General features: G+C 36.3%; 2 protein-coding genes across 2 annotated transcripts; one reads left to right on the top strand and one right to left on the bottom strand.

Annotated features, from left to right (window-relative positions):
- The first annotated feature begins 1637 nt into the window (after positions 1-1637).
- On the top strand, positions 1638-8289 carry LOC110726677 (mitochondrial import receptor subunit TOM40-1-like). Its single transcript, XM_021906149.1, has 11 exons — positions 1638-1969; positions 2491-2572; positions 2696-2795; positions 2905-3000; positions 3109-3159; positions 3689-3754; positions 3982-4083; positions 5347-5415; positions 5501-5584; positions 6831-6926; positions 7821-8289. Exons 1-11 carry the CDS (start codon positions 1837-1839, stop codon positions 7875-7877), a joined length of 936 nt encoding a protein of 311 aa, XP_021761841.1. The 5' UTR covers positions 1638-1836; the 3' UTR covers positions 7878-8289.
- Positions 8290-9319: 1030 nt separating this feature from the next.
- Positions 9320-18997, bottom strand: LOC110726675 (exocyst complex component EXO84B-like). Its single transcript, XM_021906146.1, has 7 exons — positions 18222-18997; positions 15664-15761; positions 13758-14808; positions 11672-12160; positions 10402-10590; positions 9962-10098; positions 9320-9741 (listed from the first exon to the last, which is right to left on the bottom strand). Exons 1-7 carry the CDS (start codon positions 18372-18374, stop codon positions 9579-9581), a joined length of 2280 nt encoding a protein of 759 aa, XP_021761838.1. The 5' UTR covers positions 18375-18997; the 3' UTR covers positions 9320-9578.
- Between the last annotated feature and the right edge of the window lie 124 nt (positions 18998-19121).

Raw genomic sequence — 19121 nt, 5'->3', positions numbered from 1 at the left:
TGTTTGAGTGATTGAGTTATTATTGATGATTGAATTGTTATGCTTTGAGGGTCATCACCAACCCTAATAATATGTAAATAACGTAAAGTGAAAGAGATTACGCACCAAAACTCTTGGAATGTATATACCTTGAGTATGAACATATGAGGGGAGTTATGTGACTTTACATTTGATCATAACTTCTAACGGAGTACAGGACGCTGTATATTCCTTTTTATTATTATGCGCTAGAATTCCGCCACCTATGTGTGGCACAGGTTTGTTGCTGGCACGGTTAGCTCCCGTGTCAGTTAACCCCAATTTATTGGGATAGGTATAGTTGGAAACCCGTTCGATGCGTAATCAACGTAAAATGAATTATTTAGTGTCTAGTTAGAGTGTCTTGTTGATTGTTGTGTGTGCTTGTAAACATGTGCAATGAGGTAAGTGTGTATGATGATAGGAGAATGCATGTTAGTGTGTTTAATTACGCTTATGTACTCAGCTTTGCTGATTGTATGTGTTGTTTGTGTCTGACCATGTCTTTATCTTGGCCCTATGATGATCCATTTTAATGGAGAGTAGTGGGGGCAAGTAGAGATACAGTTTTCAGGTATTGAAGCATGTTCTTGACGGGGCATGAGTGAAGAGAGAATCATGCTAGCTTCCATTAGGATATGATGTGTTTTATGCATTGAATATTTTATTATATTACTTTATGGACTAACGCAAAAGTTTGGTTATTTCGGTTTTGAATAAGGGTCTTCAATGGTTCCAAGTTGTAGTGGATTTTATTTGACTTTGGTTTTGTTGATTTTCAACTTTACTTTCGTTGGTTTGGTTTTTAAATTGTATTATTTAAATAGTTTTGGTTTTCAAGTCTTCCGCTGTGTATCTTTGATAGTTGCCTTAGCCATTTTCACGGTGGCGGTAATGTCTTAGATATTCCTAAAACGTATTTTAAAAAGAGTAAAGTGTGTATTTAAAGGAAAGGAATTTCTAGGGTGTTACATACTATTAGTAAAAGAACAAACTAACCTCTAAAACATTGATTGAGTAACCCATGTAACACTAATCGACTAACTTACATAAAACTAACGAAGTATTCACTCAACACTGACTTGGTAACCCTTATAGGCTATAACACTGACAAAGTACCAGTAACTCCTATTATGGCTTACTACACAATACGACCAAGCATTTATCATAATTTGTAATTAACGTATTTTATTCATGAAGTTAAAAATCAAAATGTCTCATGAAAAATGATGAAAAAAAGTTAAATTTTATTACCTCCGTTTTTTTAGTTGACACACTTTGACTTTAGCACTATTCACACACTTTCCTTTGACCGTATTTTGTGATTTAAACGTAATGAAAAATATAATCGTGTGGAGTCTTGTTAGATTCGTCACGAGGTATATTTTCAAAATATCAACCTTTAAATTTTTTAAAAAATCGGTAATTAAAGTGAATAACGGTTGAATATGTGCATTGACAAACGTGACTAAAGAAACGTGTCAACTAAAAAGAAATGGAAGAAGTATAGTGTATATGCAAAAATGGTAATTCGACCCACAAAATGAATAGCCCGAATCATTGGATCAACCCGAACCCTGAAAAATGAGACCCAAAACCCTCCTAAAGCCCTTCTTCGTCTCCATAACCCTTTTTCTTTCTTCCCAATCTTCTCTCTCTTTCTCTCTCTTCCCTGAACCCTCTTCTACGACCCATGTTTTGATCTCTATTTCATAGAGAGGAGATAGAGGAGTTTTTGATTGCTGATTTGTTGATTCAACAATAAATTTGAATTAATCAGGAATAATATTGTGAAGATTTGATTTCATTATACTAGAAATGGCAGGAGTTCCTCCAACAGGTCCAGCAATGGCGGCCAATCCTACTGAACTTCCTAAGACTGAAGAAGTTGTTGATTATGGCAATCTCCCTTGTCCTCTGCCTTATGAAGAAATTCATCGTGAATCTTTGAGTTTGTATTCTCGACTTACCCATTTCAATGAGCCCTAGTTTTGTTTTTTAATTTCATTATTAGGTTAATTTTACTGGGTAATTATAATTTTTCGTTTTTTTGATGATGTATTATTTCTGGGTTTTTCTGGGATTTCTCTGGGTGTTTTAGAATACATTAACTAATGAAGTATTGTATTAAGAATGTTAGTCAGGATTTTGAATCTTGTTTTGACATTGTTGTTCAATTTTAGTAGGAGTGTGGGTGTTTGTTTGATTTCACTGTATGTTGTGCTCATTGTAATTTGATACTTGTTCTTCAGCTGAATTGGGTGTTTATTATATGATTATCTTCTAATTTTGAATGCGGGTTGAATCTTATTGCTGATCTCCCATATTGGCGAATCGAGTTAATGATGATTGATTGAGACAGTGTAGTTGCTTGATGTTCAATGTGTTTAGAGATTCAGTGTTGTAATTGATATGCGGTGAAGGAGCTGGTTGGCTAACAATCATAAATTTGTGTTCTTTGGTTGTTTACAGTGTCTCTGAAGCCAGAAGTCTTTGAAGGGATGCGCTTTGACTTTACTAAAGCCCTTAGCCCGAAATTTTTTCTTAGTCACTGGTACTTCAAGCTGGTTTTCTGTTATGCTTACTTTTATCAATGCCCCTCTGCTAGTGCTGATAGGTTTCTTAGGTTGTTACAACTCCGGCGGTTTAATGTCTTGCTTGTTACTTTTTTTTGCAGTGTGACGATGGGGCCGATAGAAGTTCCCTCTCAAAACCCAGAGCCTATTAAAATCCCGACTGCCAACTACGAGTTTGGTGCTAACTTTCTAGACCCAAAGGTTAGCTAAAATCAATCATAAAGGTTTAAGAGGATGGAATATATGATTTAGCACCAATGTCTTCTTTTATGCCCTTGCAATAACTTGTTTAATTGATGGTTTCTTACAGTTGATGCTTATTGGAAGGGTTTCACACGACGGTAGACTAAATGCAAGGCTTAAGTGTGATTTGACAGATAATTTAACTTTGAAGGGAAATGCTATGGTAATTTTCCATATTATGTTATTCTAGTATATGGTTCCCATAAACCTTCATATGGACAGCTGATAAGTTTTTGAGATTGATGAATAAGGTTTGGTAATCTTTTTCCAGCTGTCAAGCGAGCCTCACCAGTCTCAAGGGATGGGTACTTTTGATTACAAGGTAAGGCCTATATACTTTCCAAATTTATTTTACTATGTAGTAATAGATATATCAACCTATCCTCTATAGGAAAAAGGTTTTCCCTACAATATACCATATGGATCTTCTTTGGGAAAGCAATTTGATACTATGAAGCCTATTTGTGCATGCTATTTTTCAGAGAGATTGTTTGTCTGGGTATTTACAACATAACAAGCTCTTTTAGGCAAGTATCTTTTGTTGACAGTGTATTTGTGCTTGATTGCATTTCCATGAAGCCCTCATATTGATCCACAATTTTCTTTTACCTCCCACATTACACATAACAGGCCATTTGTCTTCTGTGGCAGTCACTTCCTCTATTTGAATCATATTCTGTCCTATATTCATGTGAAATTGAAGCTAAATGTGCAGGATATTGATTCTTCTCTACTTTTGGTTTTCAATTCTTATTGCTAACTTTGAGCTAAGCAATTTGAATAAGTTTCTATCATGTATGCCATGAATAATGCTCATTTCTTTGTTTTCTGGACATGATTTTCAATGGCAGGGAAATGATTACAGGGCTCAGCTTCAACTAGGCAGTGGTACACTTATTGGGGCAAATTACATACAGGTAAATAAGTTGAGCTGTAATAAACATACTTGCAATATTCTTGTCCTCTGTACTGAATTGATATCATGTTTCAAAATTGGATTTATCTGTTGTATCAAAGTGTTTGCTGCTTGAGTCGTGCATTTACCTTTACTTTGCTTAACAATTTTTTTCTTCTCTTTTAAAATTATTTATATGGGTGAAGTGGTATTTTGATAATTTCTTTTCCTTCGACTGGTGGGATGCAGAGTGTGACCCCAAATATCTCTCTAGGTGGTGAAATTTTCTGGACTGGTCAGCATAGAAAATCTGGTGTTGGTTATGCTGCTCGATACAATAATGACAAGACGGTAATTTGACTTTGACTTTCATGAATTTTTACATGTTCAGTTTTGTATCTTGGCCATAAAACTTTTGGGTCTATGTTATGAATTTATGTTTTGGTACTCCACCTTGCCTTCAACCTCTTCAGTTATGTTCAAATCCACATAGAATTCTCATAACTTAAGTTGGGATTCAGGAAGTATGTTACTCTCATATTCAGGAGTCTGCATATGATGAATTTGTCCATAAACTTTTATTGTCTAAGAGGTCCAACTTCCAAGTTTATGTAATGTGCTGTTCCGTTTGATTTTTTTTTTGGTTAGATTGGCAAGCGTGTTTGCGAAGATAGAGCTATTGTCCAACCTAGAGATGAGCATAAGATTTTGCATTAAAAAAAAGAAGAAAAAGAAAAAGAAAAATGGCTTATGACAAATAATGTTTCTAGGAGTTTGTATTTCCCCTTCCGTTATCATGACATATACTCCAATCCTCAAAAACTTGGATATCACTGTAGCTGTATTACACATGACACTTGATTTTGGACCAAATAGCATGAATTTTCTATTTTTGATTATCGTTTTAGGTGTAAATATAGGGTGCATTCTATTCACCTGATTTTATAATATGAATTTATCTGAACTTATATGATCTTATCTTAACTTATCTTAACTTATGTGAACTTATCTAAACTTATTAGAACTTATTTAAATTATAAATTAAACTTGGGGTGACCCTTATTAACCCTTATCACAACTTATCTGAACTTATCTTATCTGAACTTGTTAACCATGAAATAAGTAGAAATAAGGTGAACAGAATAGGATAGTCAAGTTTTGACACTTACATTTTACCCATGTCCGATGGGTACTCTAAATGTTAGGTTAACATAGGTAACAAACATGTAATTGTGAACACTCTTTAATACGTAGTAATAATTATTGATTGGAAAAAAGTTGCACTAAATAGTAGGATAGCCAGGGCCTCAGACCTGGGGGGGGGGGGAGGGATTGTGGGACAATTTCAGGTTTTCCATCTATTAATGGACCTTTTGTTGGTGCACACATTTTAATACAACATATTAAAATTAAGGTGGCTGTAAAAATTGGATGTAAAATTTGCCACATGAGTCTGCACTGTAAGAACAGAGTTTGCTTGTTTATGTCCTCGGTGGGCCTTTTCTGTTCCTATCTTCATTCCTGTCAATTTGCAGATACAGTGTACCTATCACCTTCATTAAGAATCGACTGTACATGATGTATTAGAGCTAATGTTTTTTTCCTACCATTCAGGTTGCTACTGGACAAGTGGCTAGCACAGGAATGGTTGCACTTAGTTATGTCCAGAAGGTATCCGAAAAGGTAAGAAATTTGGTCCAGCTGTTGTGTCATCTTTAGAGACACTTATAACAAGTTTTTGAAGCCTGACGCCATTTGTATGATACAGCTTTCTTTTGCAACTGAATTTTCATACAACCATATGTCAAAGGATGTTACAGCTACAGTAGGTTATGATGCAGTGCTACGCCAGGTAATATTATAATCTCAGTGTCTTGATCTAGTGCTTCTCCAATAGCATTATCTGAACAAAAATGCATTACATACGTTATCATCAACACATAAAGTTCTCGTTCTTTTTCCTGTTATTGGACTTTGCCATTGATCTGATTACAGATTGTTTTGTTTCATTAATGAAATTAGTGGGAATCTGTATAAACATTTATAGTTAACTATCCTCAAACTTCTATCGTACAGAGTAGAAGCTAGAGCCTTGTGGTCTTAATTGTTGTCACTGTTCTTTTGGTGTCTTGTTCTTGTGACCACTAATTGAATGTCATTTCATTATAGAAGAGCTACACATTGTATTGATGAAGCAGCTGATCACTGTGTAAGATCAGAGTAGGATCCAATCACCATAAACCTTCTTCATGCATGCCATAGTTTAATTTAATACATTGATTCTCGTTTATAGATATCGGAAATAATACGTAGTCATAAATTATATTATCTCCCCTAATGCCCTTATTAAATGAAGTATTGAAGGATTTTTTGTTGATACATATTAGTATAAATCTATGTAGAAGATTGCCATCAGGTATGGCTAAAGAGAAAAGGTTAAAGATGTGTCTTAGGAGATACTGGCAGACTTTAATACAAAAGCAGAAGGTAAAAAACAAATGACACAGAATGAATAGATATTCCCTTAAGAATAGAGAAGCAGTCAAGCCATCAAGCTGACTGTGAATATAATAGAGGGTTTTGACTCATTTTATCATTGACTAAAAGTATGATGTGTGTAAACACTTATATGGATTAATGACAAAATTAATGGGAAGCTTCTTTAAACAAAAAAAAATAAATCTGAGTGAGATATTTGAAGACAAGTGTATTCTTCCTTTGCTTTGCTATAACTAATTTTTATGGATGTAAGCTAAAATAAAATGTGTTTGCATTGCCCCTTTATTAGGTGTGTTTTTTAGAAAGGATTTATAGAAAAGATTTCGAACTAGCTATTTAGTGCCATTAGCGTATAATAGCCAAAATCAAACAACTAGCTGAACTGTAAATTATAGTGGCAAAAAACTGTTTGATCACACTGTAAATGCTTTTGTATGTTCGAACCCTCTCAGCTCATTGTCCTAGGCTTGATCTTTGTTAAAGACATTCGAGATTATGATAATAATAACTACAAGGATTGTAATTTATCTTGTTAATCCGTGTTAATTCTGAACTGGAAGGTATAACTTACTACATATTTTGCTATATTTTCTCTGCAGGCACGTGTTAGAGGGAAGATAGACTCCAACGGTTGTGTTACTGGTTTTCTTGAGGAGAGACTCAATCTGGGTCTAACCTTTTTACTTTCTGCAGAGGTGAGATCTTAAATTTAAATGCCAGATTATCACATGTTAGGTCTGCATCCTTGGTAAATCTGTTTTAAGTTGAAACCGATGTCCTTCAGAATGGTTTGGAAAACTTAGTGTCATTGTTATCTGTGTGGTTTTGAATTACAAGGAAATACTGCCACTGCTTTGAACTTTTTACCTCCCATTGGAACTAATAATTTTCCCACCCCCCTATGATTAAGGTTTCACCAAAACTTCACTAATATACTCTTCATAATAATTTCCTCCTCAATTTGAACAGTAGTTGTAGTATGTTTCGAAGTATAATCATAATCTGTTAATACTCCAGGGAATGTGTGAATTTTTCTGGAATCAAAATAGTATGCTATATCTGTTCCTATTTGAACAGTAGTTGTAGTATGTTCGAAGTATAATTATAATCTGTTAATACTCCAGGAAATGTGTGAATTTTTCTGGAATTAAAAATAGTATGCTATATCTGTTCCTATTTGTTTGGTCACTTATTCCTATTTTGGGATTTTTTTTCCCATTCTACCCCACTAGCAACACTCTCTTATGTTTTGACACAAACTCTACTTTCAGCACTTTCTTTTCTACTTTTTCTTACATAATCACTACTTTACAATACTCTGTTGCCTACTTATTTCTTACACTACCCACACACTCTTCTATTCTCCTAATTTTGTGTATCTTCACCATAGATGTGAAAAAAGGAACGGTTTTAGCATGTGACTACATATTTGTATGAAGCATTAGATTTTCTGTGATCGGGTGCTTTCTATCGAAGTGCTTTGGATTTTCAACTCCATTTCATCTATTTAGTCGCACTAAAATTCGGGAGATGCATTTTTTAGCTTGACCCTCTTGCAAGGTTTTTGACTGTGACCTACTTTCTTGCAGCTCGATCACAAGAAGAAAGATTACAAATTTGGTTTTGGTTTTACAGTTGGGGAGTAAAACATGGAGGTCCAATTCCAACTTTCAAAGTTTACTACTAGGAGCAATATCCAGTTTTGGAGGATGGATTTTTTTGTTCTGTTTTCTTGGTCGAAATCAGTTCTGTACTCTTATATTCAAAGATACTGATTCATAGGGCATTATATTCGTCTCATTTTACACCTTTTGGGGCCGAGAATACTGTTTCATAAGTACTCTTCTAGTTTTTCGAGTAGAGTTGTCTTAGAATTCCATATAGTCAAAGATTCTCTCTCCCATGGCCTTCATCATCATTGCAAACAATTGAAGTTCCAGTGATGTTGGCTAATAAACCACTTGCGGAGTCGAGGCTAGTTTTTTTCATCAACCTGTACAATTTCATAATTTATTCTTTCTTTCCCTTTTAAAGAAATGCAGATGCATTTATTATTAACATTGTGCTCATCCCTTACCCCAAGTTTCTTCCACCAAAACCAGGTTAATAGCGTTTTTTCAACAGCATTTGTAAAATTACAATAAATCAGATTAAGGCAATAAATTAACAATTTAGGGACTATTTTTTAAATTACTTTTAAATCATAGTCGGACTAGGATTGGTACAATAACCTTTGACAGTTTAACACAATTTGGCACTGTGTATTTGGTATGGGTTTGGACTAGCCTAATCCCTAATAGGCTAATACCATAGTTAGCTAAAAAAAAATGGTTGGATATAATACTAAGTATAACGGTGGTTTATAATCCTACCTCATATCAAAGATGAATCAAATGCTACTAGGCCTACCAGTTAGCAGTAACACAATAACACAAGTTATGTAATGTCATCCAAAAGCCAAGCTTGGTTGGACTGGTTTTCAAGGCTTAAGAAGTAATGGAAATTATATATCTAGCTACAGATTGGCCTGCCAGAGCGTATTATGCACGTCCCCGTGTTGGCTGGGGATCAAACTAATGACTACCCCCCACTCCCTAATCTGTATGTTGTGTCTTTTGGATTTCTTGCATATAATCCTAGAATAAGATCTGTTACATATAAAGACAAGTTCTTTAAAAGAAAATTAGTGTCAAAGTTCAATTCAAATGCCCAGTTATTACTCTAAACCTAAAGAGTAGACAAATTTGCACTTTCTGACTAATAAGTAGTAAATTAAGATATGCTACCAGCCTTGTGCTAACCACCTAGTGAAGAGCAATATTGAGCTTTCAAATATAAATAGATGAAAGAGTTTCAAAATAATGGAACAGATGGAACTAAGATCTACAAAAGATGATTGGATGATTGTAAAAAGATTTGCCGAAGATGAGAACAATTGGCTGATTATTGCGGCATATTGCCCGTGGATTGTGTTCGTTTTTGGAGTCAGCCTTACAAGGTGCCAAGGTCTCGTGCAACTTGAGTTAGTACACTAAAGATTACAAACATATTGTTGGAAACAGACGAAGTGTACCTTTCATTTAAAAAATGCATTAAAAGAATAGGACTAGATTTATAATCAAATTGCATGTAATTACATGTTTCCAGAAGACAGAAATTCTAACCTGGAGGCTACTGTGGGTATTGATCTACAAAATTACGAGTCATCATGCCAAAATAATGTGGAAAAAAAATGAGAAGGAAAGGGGGGACACAAGATTTTCAACCATACTATGAACAAATATTTGCTGGTAAAGTTTGGAAGCTCCCATTTCAAGTCTAATGTACAAATGAGCAACATTCTGCTGCTAAGAACTCCCATGAGATCTGAACGATGAAACAGACTGAGCAGAGACAGAAGCAGTTGGGCTATTCAGATCGCGTTCTCCATTGATTTCTCGCGGCTTCCCACTCAGTAGCTCAATTGCATCTTGACAGATGTCATTAAACCAATTGTCTTCAGGCAGTACACTGAACATAATAATTAAGAGGAATATAAATAAATCAATGTTACTGAATTGACATGTCTAACAAATAAAGCGATTGGGACTCAGAGGTAGATGCACAAGCTAGTGGTTTAGAAAGTAAATATCTATCTGCCTATTTCTTTTAGCAAGAGGGACAGGATACATAGGGTAGGTAAAGAGACTGAAAACACCAAAACATAAAAAAGTCATCACAAAGAACTTACCTATATGGATCTCTGCCAGTTGCTTGAAAGGCTGCTATAGCTTTGGATATTATCTCATTGATAACACGGACTAAATTACGAGACAAGTAACGACCTTGGGAAGCAAAGCAGATGACAAATTTCATATCCAAGTAGAGCTGCAATGTTCAAAGGGAAAATATGTCACGTTTATCTTCTGAAAACAAAGGGAATAAAAGTTGCAGAAGGCATAAGACAACTAAATTAAAAACTTTACAAAGAAAATAAAAACAAGTGAGAAGCAACTCTCCTTGTCCCAGAACAAATATCATATTACAGATTTAACAAGATCTTTCAAAAGGCAGCAAAAGGATACCAAGCCTACTGTGGTAATATTTCAGGATATAATTCGATTCGAGACATTAGAAAGATGAGAACACGAGATCTTAAAGGGAAGAAGCTTCAGAATTGAGCTTCTGTACCTGTTGAAGGGCAAGAGGGCCTAAAGGCTTAGGACCATCCTCAATATCATCCCAGAAGCTCTGGTCTTGAGAAAACCATAAGATGACAGTCTCAGTTAGTTTCATCATCAGCAATGTAGCAAATCTTTCTTTGCCCGCAAACATCTCCGCCGCAATACTAGCCATATTATTGAGTTTGAAGAAAAGTTCCTATAAAACATTTAAATCAGGGTAAGTAAAATTAACACATCTCTTGTTTAAAATTTTCCACAGAAAAGCTAATTAAATGCAAACAAGCTTTGCCAAATCACTCTTTAAAATTCCTTTTGGCTTGTGGCCCCAAAGCAATAAAATAGCAAGCGATATCACAATTATTCAAAACCATTCGTACAACTCAACAGATAAAATCTAGACTCATGTACTAGATTAGAAGCTAAAGGGCAACATCAATTGACAACTTACAAGATGCAAATGCAGATAACCAATTCATCTGGAAATGTAGAATGTATGTTCAGACAAACAACATCAACTTCCTAAAAAGGTGCTTCTGAATGAACCATATTAGATACATCGAAAGAAAAAGGTGCCAAGATGGAAGACTCCGGACTACTTTACAAATAAGAAAATGTTCCACATTATATGCATACAAATTTGGCAATGAAAAGGTTTTCTGTAAAAAGTGATAAGCTACTGATATTAATACTTTTTAGTAATATATTTGTGGCAGATAAAATATATTGAACCTTGTAGGTCAATCGTCATATTCAGGTAGAAGGGGTATATACATCATGATTGCATTTGTACAATTGTAGCACCAAATGCAGACAATTGAATCCAGTCATGTTCTCTACTTTCGTTATCACCAATAAATGTTGACCACACCAGGTTATCGGCAATCTTATTCCACAAACACAATTATCACTAGCATAATAAGAAGAATCCTAAGAGAAGGGGTGGGAGAGGTTATGTTGCTTTAGCGAAACTTATACAAAAATATGAATAAAAGAATCTTTAAAGAATCTTTAAGCATTTCATAACACGTAGCAACCAAAATGCCTATGACATGTGGCCACTAAAACACTTGTCAAAAACCTAAGAACACAGTCCCCAAACACTAAAACACTTGTCAAAAACCTAAGAACACAGTCCCCAAACACTATCAGACGAATGGAGAAATAAGAAGATAAAGAGGCACATTGAATTACCGTTGTGTCTGTAACATCAGATATATGAAACATAAACAGGAGCCACAAGACAGCTGCAATTGAAAGAAAAAAAAAAATAAAATTACCCGGAATATTGGAGACGGAAACCATTCTATATCTTCTGCACTTCCATCCATACTCAAGTACATATCAGCAGTAAGATTGCTGTCACCCTCTTCTGTAAAAATAAGATCCAGAGCATGGAACTGACAGAAACTATTTTTTAGCCTATCAACTAAACTTACAAGTCTTCTCTTCCATTCTCTGAGCTCAGGATGGCGATTTTGCTTATCATAATCAGATTGATTATTTTGAGAAAATTTCATGGCAGCACGAGGAAGTAGCTCATCGGCTAATAGTGATGCATTTGCAAGTAAAGCAATTTGCTGGGCTTCATTCTCAGCCATTCTAACAATTTTACTTCCAGATCCTTCAAAATTTGCTTCTTCTTCTAGGGAGTTTGGCAGTGCTTTTATAAGCATATTTACATACGAGTTAAATACCTGATAAACACCTTCTAATGTTTTACTTCCCAACTGCATGCTCTGAAGTGGTCCCACATCCTCAAAGAAGTCCTGCAAGTTGTAGCATTCAGAGTTGTCAGAAGCTAAATTATTTGTTGTAAACAGCAGAAACATCTTAGATAGCGACAAGAGAAGGATTCAGCAAGATTACAACAACCCAATAGAGATCCAGTCCAAGGTAACAGTAAAAACAATACAAACTTTAAAGCAGATGTTGAGAAGACACATTGGTTAAACCTTTCATGAAGAAGGAACCACAATACACATCTTTTAATTTCTAGTTTTCAGGGCACAGGGATTCAGGTAAATCAAATTCTTTCATCATCAATTTTAGTACCAAGCTTAAGGAAAAGATTGAGAACTAATTATCGCCTCTATCTATAATTTTTTTGGATAATCCCATAAGGATAAAAAATTTAGGTGTAGACAAGTTTCCACTTTACAAGTCATTCTAGATACAATTTTCACATATAATCCCGAAAGTTCACGTCAACACAAAGGTTTGACACCTCAATCTTAATTCATTGCTTACAGCCTACCACAATCTGAACAACATGCAAACATTTACTCCAGTTGAAGAAGACTCTCTCTTTTTTTCTTCTTAGCTAGAGAAATAAGTTAGATGACTCGCTGGATGGAAGATAACACAAACTACGTAGTAAAATTTCAAGCATCCATTCTTAATAACTAATGCAGTACGCTTCAATTCATTATATCTTGTCAATTCAAACAACTACCAAACAACATGGAAAACAGGATATAAGACCTCCATAATCATCCAGAAAAAGTTAGTACTGTGATAAAAAAAAAAACACTTTTTCACTGATGGAGAGTGGTATGGTAAGAAAATACCAAAGACCCCAAGGAGGTGGAGAGGGTAAATACTAGAAGTCTGGCACGGTAGTTCTTTGTGTAATAATTCCTCCAATTCTTATAAGTTCACACTACATTTAGGTAAACATTTAAAGGAGCTGTGTCAAATGATGCTACAATACAATAACACCCCTTACCCACAAAACTGTACACCAATCTAAAATTATTTAAGGGTAAAATAGGAATTAGACATTTTGAAACTTACTAAAAAGAGAAACATGTCAACTAAAAGAACTTTCCTAAAAAGGAATACATGTCAACTACAAAAAAACGAAGGAAGTATAAATTAATGTTGTTCAAGATTGAATCATCAACATCATCCTTTTCTTTCTGCTTTTAATATTCTAAGTTAAATCTAGACAACAATTACTGCCTCCAATATTCCTAAAAAGATAACTGACAAATTCTTGTAATTAAAATTAATATTTCCCCTTTTCCTATTAATAGGAATATTTACTTTTCTACATACATTTCCGTGTTTCCACATTTCCGTGTTTCTACATAGAGTTGCACAAATTGACTCTAATAGAATGTTGCCACTCTTAAACATGAACACTGAAGTTAAGATATGATCCTAATGTCACAAACTTTTTGCCAAGATCACTCCCTAACATTCCTTCAATCATACATTGACGAATGAAAAACCAAGGGGTGCTAAATTCCACATGAGAGGCTCCAACAACACAGCTGGCTATTGCTGAGGTAGTGAAATAGAAGAACTATAATATTCATTAGGCTAATTTCAAATAAAATTCAAGAACCAGAAATCACTCACCTGGACCATCGAGATGAACCGATGAGCACTACTTGTAAGCTTGTACTGGTATCCTGCCATGTTAGCTGTGCTCAAAGGCCTTCCAGACTGACGTGCAACGGTTGGTGGATACGTCAAAATCCAATCATCAGCCGCAGCTAAGGCAGCAGTACTCTCCTCTATCCTTTTAAAATTAGCATCCACTGCTTGTTCAACACTAGGCCTGAAGAGTTTCACCAGAGTTGGACATAGTGAAAGACCACGGCCTTCCAATAGTGAACAATGGCCTAAAGCTATCTGAACACACTCGGCAGCTGCTCTTAGACCTCCTGCAGCTGCTGATGAAGCTAATGCATGCCTTTTCACAATGTGAGCAAATGCTTCTATTTGCTGGGTAGCCCATGTTACCAACTCAGAAGTGTAGGCAGGTTCGCTACCAAAGATGGTCAAAGAATCACTGGCTGCCTGAGCAATGGCAGAAAAGACCAGCTGGGAAAGAGCAGCTGTGTAGGCTCCTCCATACGAGCTACTTGATGGACGTATACTTTGCATGTTATACTGGTATCGTTGTAAATGTGCACTGAGAAGTAATGTATGAGCACGAGGACCATCGCCAAGTTTTTTAAGAGCCAATACAGAAGCACGTAGCTCAGTACCACGAGTAGTAGGTTGGCAAGCAGCTTCAACTAGCTGATCAGCAAATTTCTGCCTACGTTCTTTAATAGCATATTCAAGGGAAGTGATCACGTCTGGGCTGAGTGTTTTAGTTTCCTTGGCTTCAGAGGCAACACGCTCTCCTTCATTGAGGGCCGTCAAAGCTTCATTAACTCTTCTTTCAGCTAATAATACGTCAAGGTGATCAGGGAATTCAACCAGCCATTTTTCCAGATCCGAAGGTTCCCTTTCTTCACTGTTACTGATACCATTCATTACATGTCCTTCAGAACTAGATACTGCTGATGATTCCATGTGGACTCCTTCAGCTAGCCCATGTATAAGAGTTGCTTGAGTGGTTAGAAGGTTTCTGATAGAAAGAAGCTCCCCTTCTAGATCTGAAATTTCTTTTGATGTACTGCATTATAAACCCTGACCGTTAAATTTACCAGGACAAACTGGAGAATTAAATTTACAGAACTTATCTCATCAAATATTAAAAGCCACAAGGGTTAAAGCTGTGCTAGTATGTATGTCATGCTAAAAAATAATGCTAAAAGATTTTTCAGGAAGCTCTCCATCCAAGAAAAATAGCAATTTATAGAAAGAAAACATAGAAAAGAGATAATTAATAGAGAAAGAGGCCTTCCTTGCTCGTGTCTCAGAACCTATATCGCACTAACTAAACATTGTGAGATTCCTTGAACTAAATAAAATCTTTATATTTTTTTTTTTTAAAAAAAAAAACTCAGGACAATCACAATTAGTCCAACAGCAACAGCCAACAATTTTTTTGTTGTGATAGGAATTATAGCATATGGAAACCAGTTCCCCGTACCAAACAATCATCTAATGAAAAAGGAGGATGATATACAGAAAATTTAAGACCACCAAAGTGAAAAACACATCAACATGCTCTTCCCACTTTTCTGTTCCTCTTTCTTCTCCTTCATTTGGGAAGGAATGCAGGGTGAACATGTTCATCCACCAAAAATACAACCCAGAAGAGCTCGTGCATGGTTGGGGGTCAAAAATGGTTATACAAGCACAGAACCATAGACACACTATCAAATTCTGGTTACTAAAATTCAACTGTAAAAGTGAAAATATTTTAGCAGTTGTACAAATGTAAAGTCAACTGTCAACTTCATTGGTAATTAGACAACTAATTTTTAAAATCACATCGCTCAGATTAACAGACAATGCCAGAGAGTGGTGTAAAATAAAAGTTAAAGCAGACAGCAGTTCAATATTCAGTAGATAGAGTCTTCACCGAATAAAAGCTGTATAGTTTGCATAAACGCTTCTTCGCATTTCCTCAGCAGATGCCTTTTTTAGATCCATCAGATATGAGCATAAGTGCTTTATTTCCTGTATTAAAAGCACAGAATAAGGTCGTTACATCACGATGATATTATATTGTAGTTACTAGAAAGGCAACATGCTAACACAAACTTCAAGTCTAATAACTAACAGTATAGTCTAAATCTCTAAACAATCTACTTTTCACATAACTTTTCCAATGACCTATGATTATGTAACTTATATGATACTGGTAAGTGCTACCAATCAAAAGCCAATTTTAGAAAATTCCTTTCTTCACAATGGAAAATTTACTTCTAGCTAAAAGGAACTCAGCAAAGAGATCCTTAGAAACATAGCCTAGCTCCATCTCGAGAAGTCCATAAAAGGGAAAGTTTGACTCGTTCTTAATGGGGTTCGAGAACAAATTTTCTTTCATATTTCTCACTTAACTTGACACGCTTTCCTTTGAATAAGCCCCAAGAATATTTTGCAACATTACCTTATTTGCATCTCTCTCTCTCTCTCTCTCACACACACACACACACAAACACACATAGGTCCCTAGTTTTATTTTTCTCCTAGTCTTAGGAGCCTTACAAATTGTCTCCTGTTTAGCACTTATAAAAGAACAAAGGAAGTGTTTCAATTGGAGTGTGGAGGATACAAACCCCTCCCTTGCTCTCTTTTTCTATTGCTGTCAGTACCTTCTACAGCTTCACATCGAATGAACTTGTTACTCCTGTCATTCCCAGCTTATCAATGACCAAACCTAGCTGTTGAAGTTGTCTAACTCTAGTGATCAAAGCCCCAATAATTAACTCATTCTTTATGGGGGTTCAAGAACAATTTTTTATCATATTTAGGGGCCGTTTGGTTTACAGAAGAGAATCGGAATGAAATGAACAACGTGAATGAAATGGAATGGAATGGCAAAGTGGAAAATTTGGAAGGTTGTTTGTTACAAAAACCAGGGAATCATTCCCTCCACCACAGCACCACCACCACAGCGCACCACAGCGCAGCTCCGACCGCCGCCGAACCCTCACAGAACTCCGCCAACCGTCGCCGACCCATCCCCGACCGTCGACGACCGTCGCCGACTATCCAGCCCCCATCGCCGACCGTCGAACTCCCTCCCCGATGCTCCAGCCCCCCTCCCCGATGCTCGAACTCCCTCGCCGACAGTCGCGCCCCCCTCGCCGATGGTCGCTGACCCCTCGCCGACCCTCCAGCCCCCCTCGCCGACGGTCGCTGACCACCACCGACCACAGCACCACCTCGAACTCCCTCCCCGATGCTCCAGGCCCCCTCCCCAACGCTCGATCTCCCTCCTCCACCACAGCACCACATCGCCGACCACTCCCCGGTGCTCGCCGAGCCTCCCCGACCACTCCCCGGTGCTCGCCGACAGTCGCCGTCCGACCACCACCGACGTATATGGGTGTTAGTGTTAGGGTTAGGGTGGGTGGGGAATGGAATGGGAAAGTGGGGGGGGGGTGGGGAATGGGGAAGAGGGGTTTTGGGGTATTTTGAAAAATGAAATGGGGGAATGATTGAGGGAAAAAGTGGCAAACAAACAGGTTGAAAGGGAATGATTCCCATTCCCTTTCCTGAAACCAGCGAACCAAACGCACCCTTAGTTAGCTTGATGAGGAATGGCCGAATGGCATCCTACAAGAATGAAACTAATGATAAATTTGGGTGAAATAACATGCCACCTAGTAAGGTTTTACCAAGAAACTACAGTACACTCACAAATTTGACATCATCCTTAGTAACCAGCTTACTGTTTCATGGAATCAAAATGATTGTTTGTATCAATTCCCAAAATAGACAATTAGCACCTTCATATATATCCTAAAATGAATTACACATCCCATCAGTTTACTTCCATCCCCAAATGTCTTTCTACATACAGCAAAAAGATCATAACCATACATGCCGAAATAAGAAAGGAATCCTCACCTTGCTGTCTATTAAAATTCCAAACATAAAACTACCTTGGGTTATTGTGCAGTCCTCAAAATTTATCATGATTGTCCCTCAAATTTAGACACCCTCTCTTTCCCTTAAGATGAATCATCACCTTTGCTGTGTACTAAAATTCCTAAATTAGAACTGTTTTGGTTTCTTGTACCGCCCTTTAGAATCATTTCATCATGATTGTCCTTCAAATGCAGACACGCCCTCCCCTTCCCATCCAATAATCTCAGCAATAAGCCTACTAAATTCGGCAATTCGGCACTCCTCCTATATTTAGACTATCCATCAATCATCATTCTATCATTTGTTCATCCTTCATTATCAATTAAAAATTAATTAAAAACAAATTAAAATTCCTCTCTTTAGACTATCCATCAATCATCATTCTATCATTTCTTCTCATTTCAAATAATCAACAATAAATAAAAACAAGAAAATCACAATTTCTGACAAACTCGAAATTTTAATTTCAACAGAAATGAACACAAATTAAGAACAAAATTAAAGAACTTAAACACAAATTAAGCACAAAAATCAAATTACCTTCTCATTAAGAGAGCATTTGGACTGAACATACGACTGAGGATCAAACCTATCATTCCGAAACGCGTTTAAACTCTCTTCAAGTTTGGGCAAATTCTCTTTCGCCGGAGCACCGGAGTGACCTCGAGACCTCGGAACCTTCACCGCCGCCATTGAAATTGAAGCTTCCTTCAGATCGGATCCCCCAAATTAAGGTGAAATTCGTCGGAAATTAGGGTTTAGACTAGATGATGATGATGATCGGATTGAAAGAGAGAGAAAAAGTAGCAGAGAAATGGAGGAAAGAGGAGAGAGAAAGTAGCAGAGAAATGGAGGAGAGAGAATCGGCGGCGATTTTCTCTCTCTAAAAGGAGGTGGTGGAGTTGGTTGGTTTGGTGGAGAAAGACAGGTCAGTCAGGCAGGAAGAGTATGATTTCATTCATTTCTTCATCAATTATTTCATTTCGGACATTCTTTTCTTTTTTATCTGATTTTTTTAAAAAATACTGTAAATCTATTTATTGTTATTATTTTGATTAAGAAATATGGATTATAAAATTGTGTAATTAGTTACAAACGTTTTTTTAAATTATTTTTGTGTTGAATTGTTTTGTATTTATGGTTTATTAAATAATAGTCATGTTCGATCTCTTTTTTTTTTTACACCAATGAATAAAATTTATAATATACGAACTTTGTTGAGGTATGGGAAATGGGTATATGAAGAATAAGAAAAGTCCTCCCAAATTATGTTTGATGAGGAATTGAGGATCGAATTCAAAGCTCCTACATGAAATTCAAAGGAGTAAAAGATAACTAACTTTCCCTCTTCACTTTTGACATCCAAGAATGTGGAAAGGGTTTCTTGTGGGAGGTAAATTGACGATCATAAATGCATGTAGGGGGACAATGGGAGGAAGA

This window comes from Chenopodium quinoa, unplaced genomic scaffold (genome assembly GCF_001683475.1).
Source record: "Chenopodium quinoa cultivar QQ74 unplaced genomic scaffold, ASM168347v1, whole genome shotgun sequence".
NCBI lineage: Eukaryota > Viridiplantae > Streptophyta > Magnoliopsida > Caryophyllales > Amaranthaceae > Chenopodium > Chenopodium quinoa.
This window is presented reverse-complemented; position numbering and strand designations above follow the sequence as displayed.

Coding starts and splice junctions, on each gene's coding strand:
- LOC110726677 (XM_021906149.1), top strand. CDS start 1,837: ATGGCAGGAGTTCCTCCAACAGGTCCAGCAATGGCGGCCAATCCTACT. Junction 2,796..2,904: donor CTAACTTTCTAGACCCAAAG/GTTAGCTAAAAT, acceptor GGTTTCTTACAG/TTGATGCTTATTGGAAGGGT. Junction 3,160..3,688: donor TGGGTACTTTTGATTACAAG/GTAAGGCCTATA, acceptor TTTCAATGGCAG/GGAAATGATTACAGGGCTCA.
- LOC110726675 (XM_021906146.1), bottom strand. CDS start 18,374: ATGGCGGCGGTGAAGGTTCCGAGGTCTCGAGGTCACTCCGGTGCTCCG. Junction 10,591..11,671: donor TTCCGTCTCCAATATTCCGG/GTAATTTTATTT, acceptor AATGTTTTATAG/GAACTTTTCTTCAAACTCAA. Junction 9,742..9,961: donor ACTGGCAGAGATCCATATAG/GTAAGTTCTTTG, acceptor TATTATGTTCAG/TGTACTGCCTGAAGACAATT.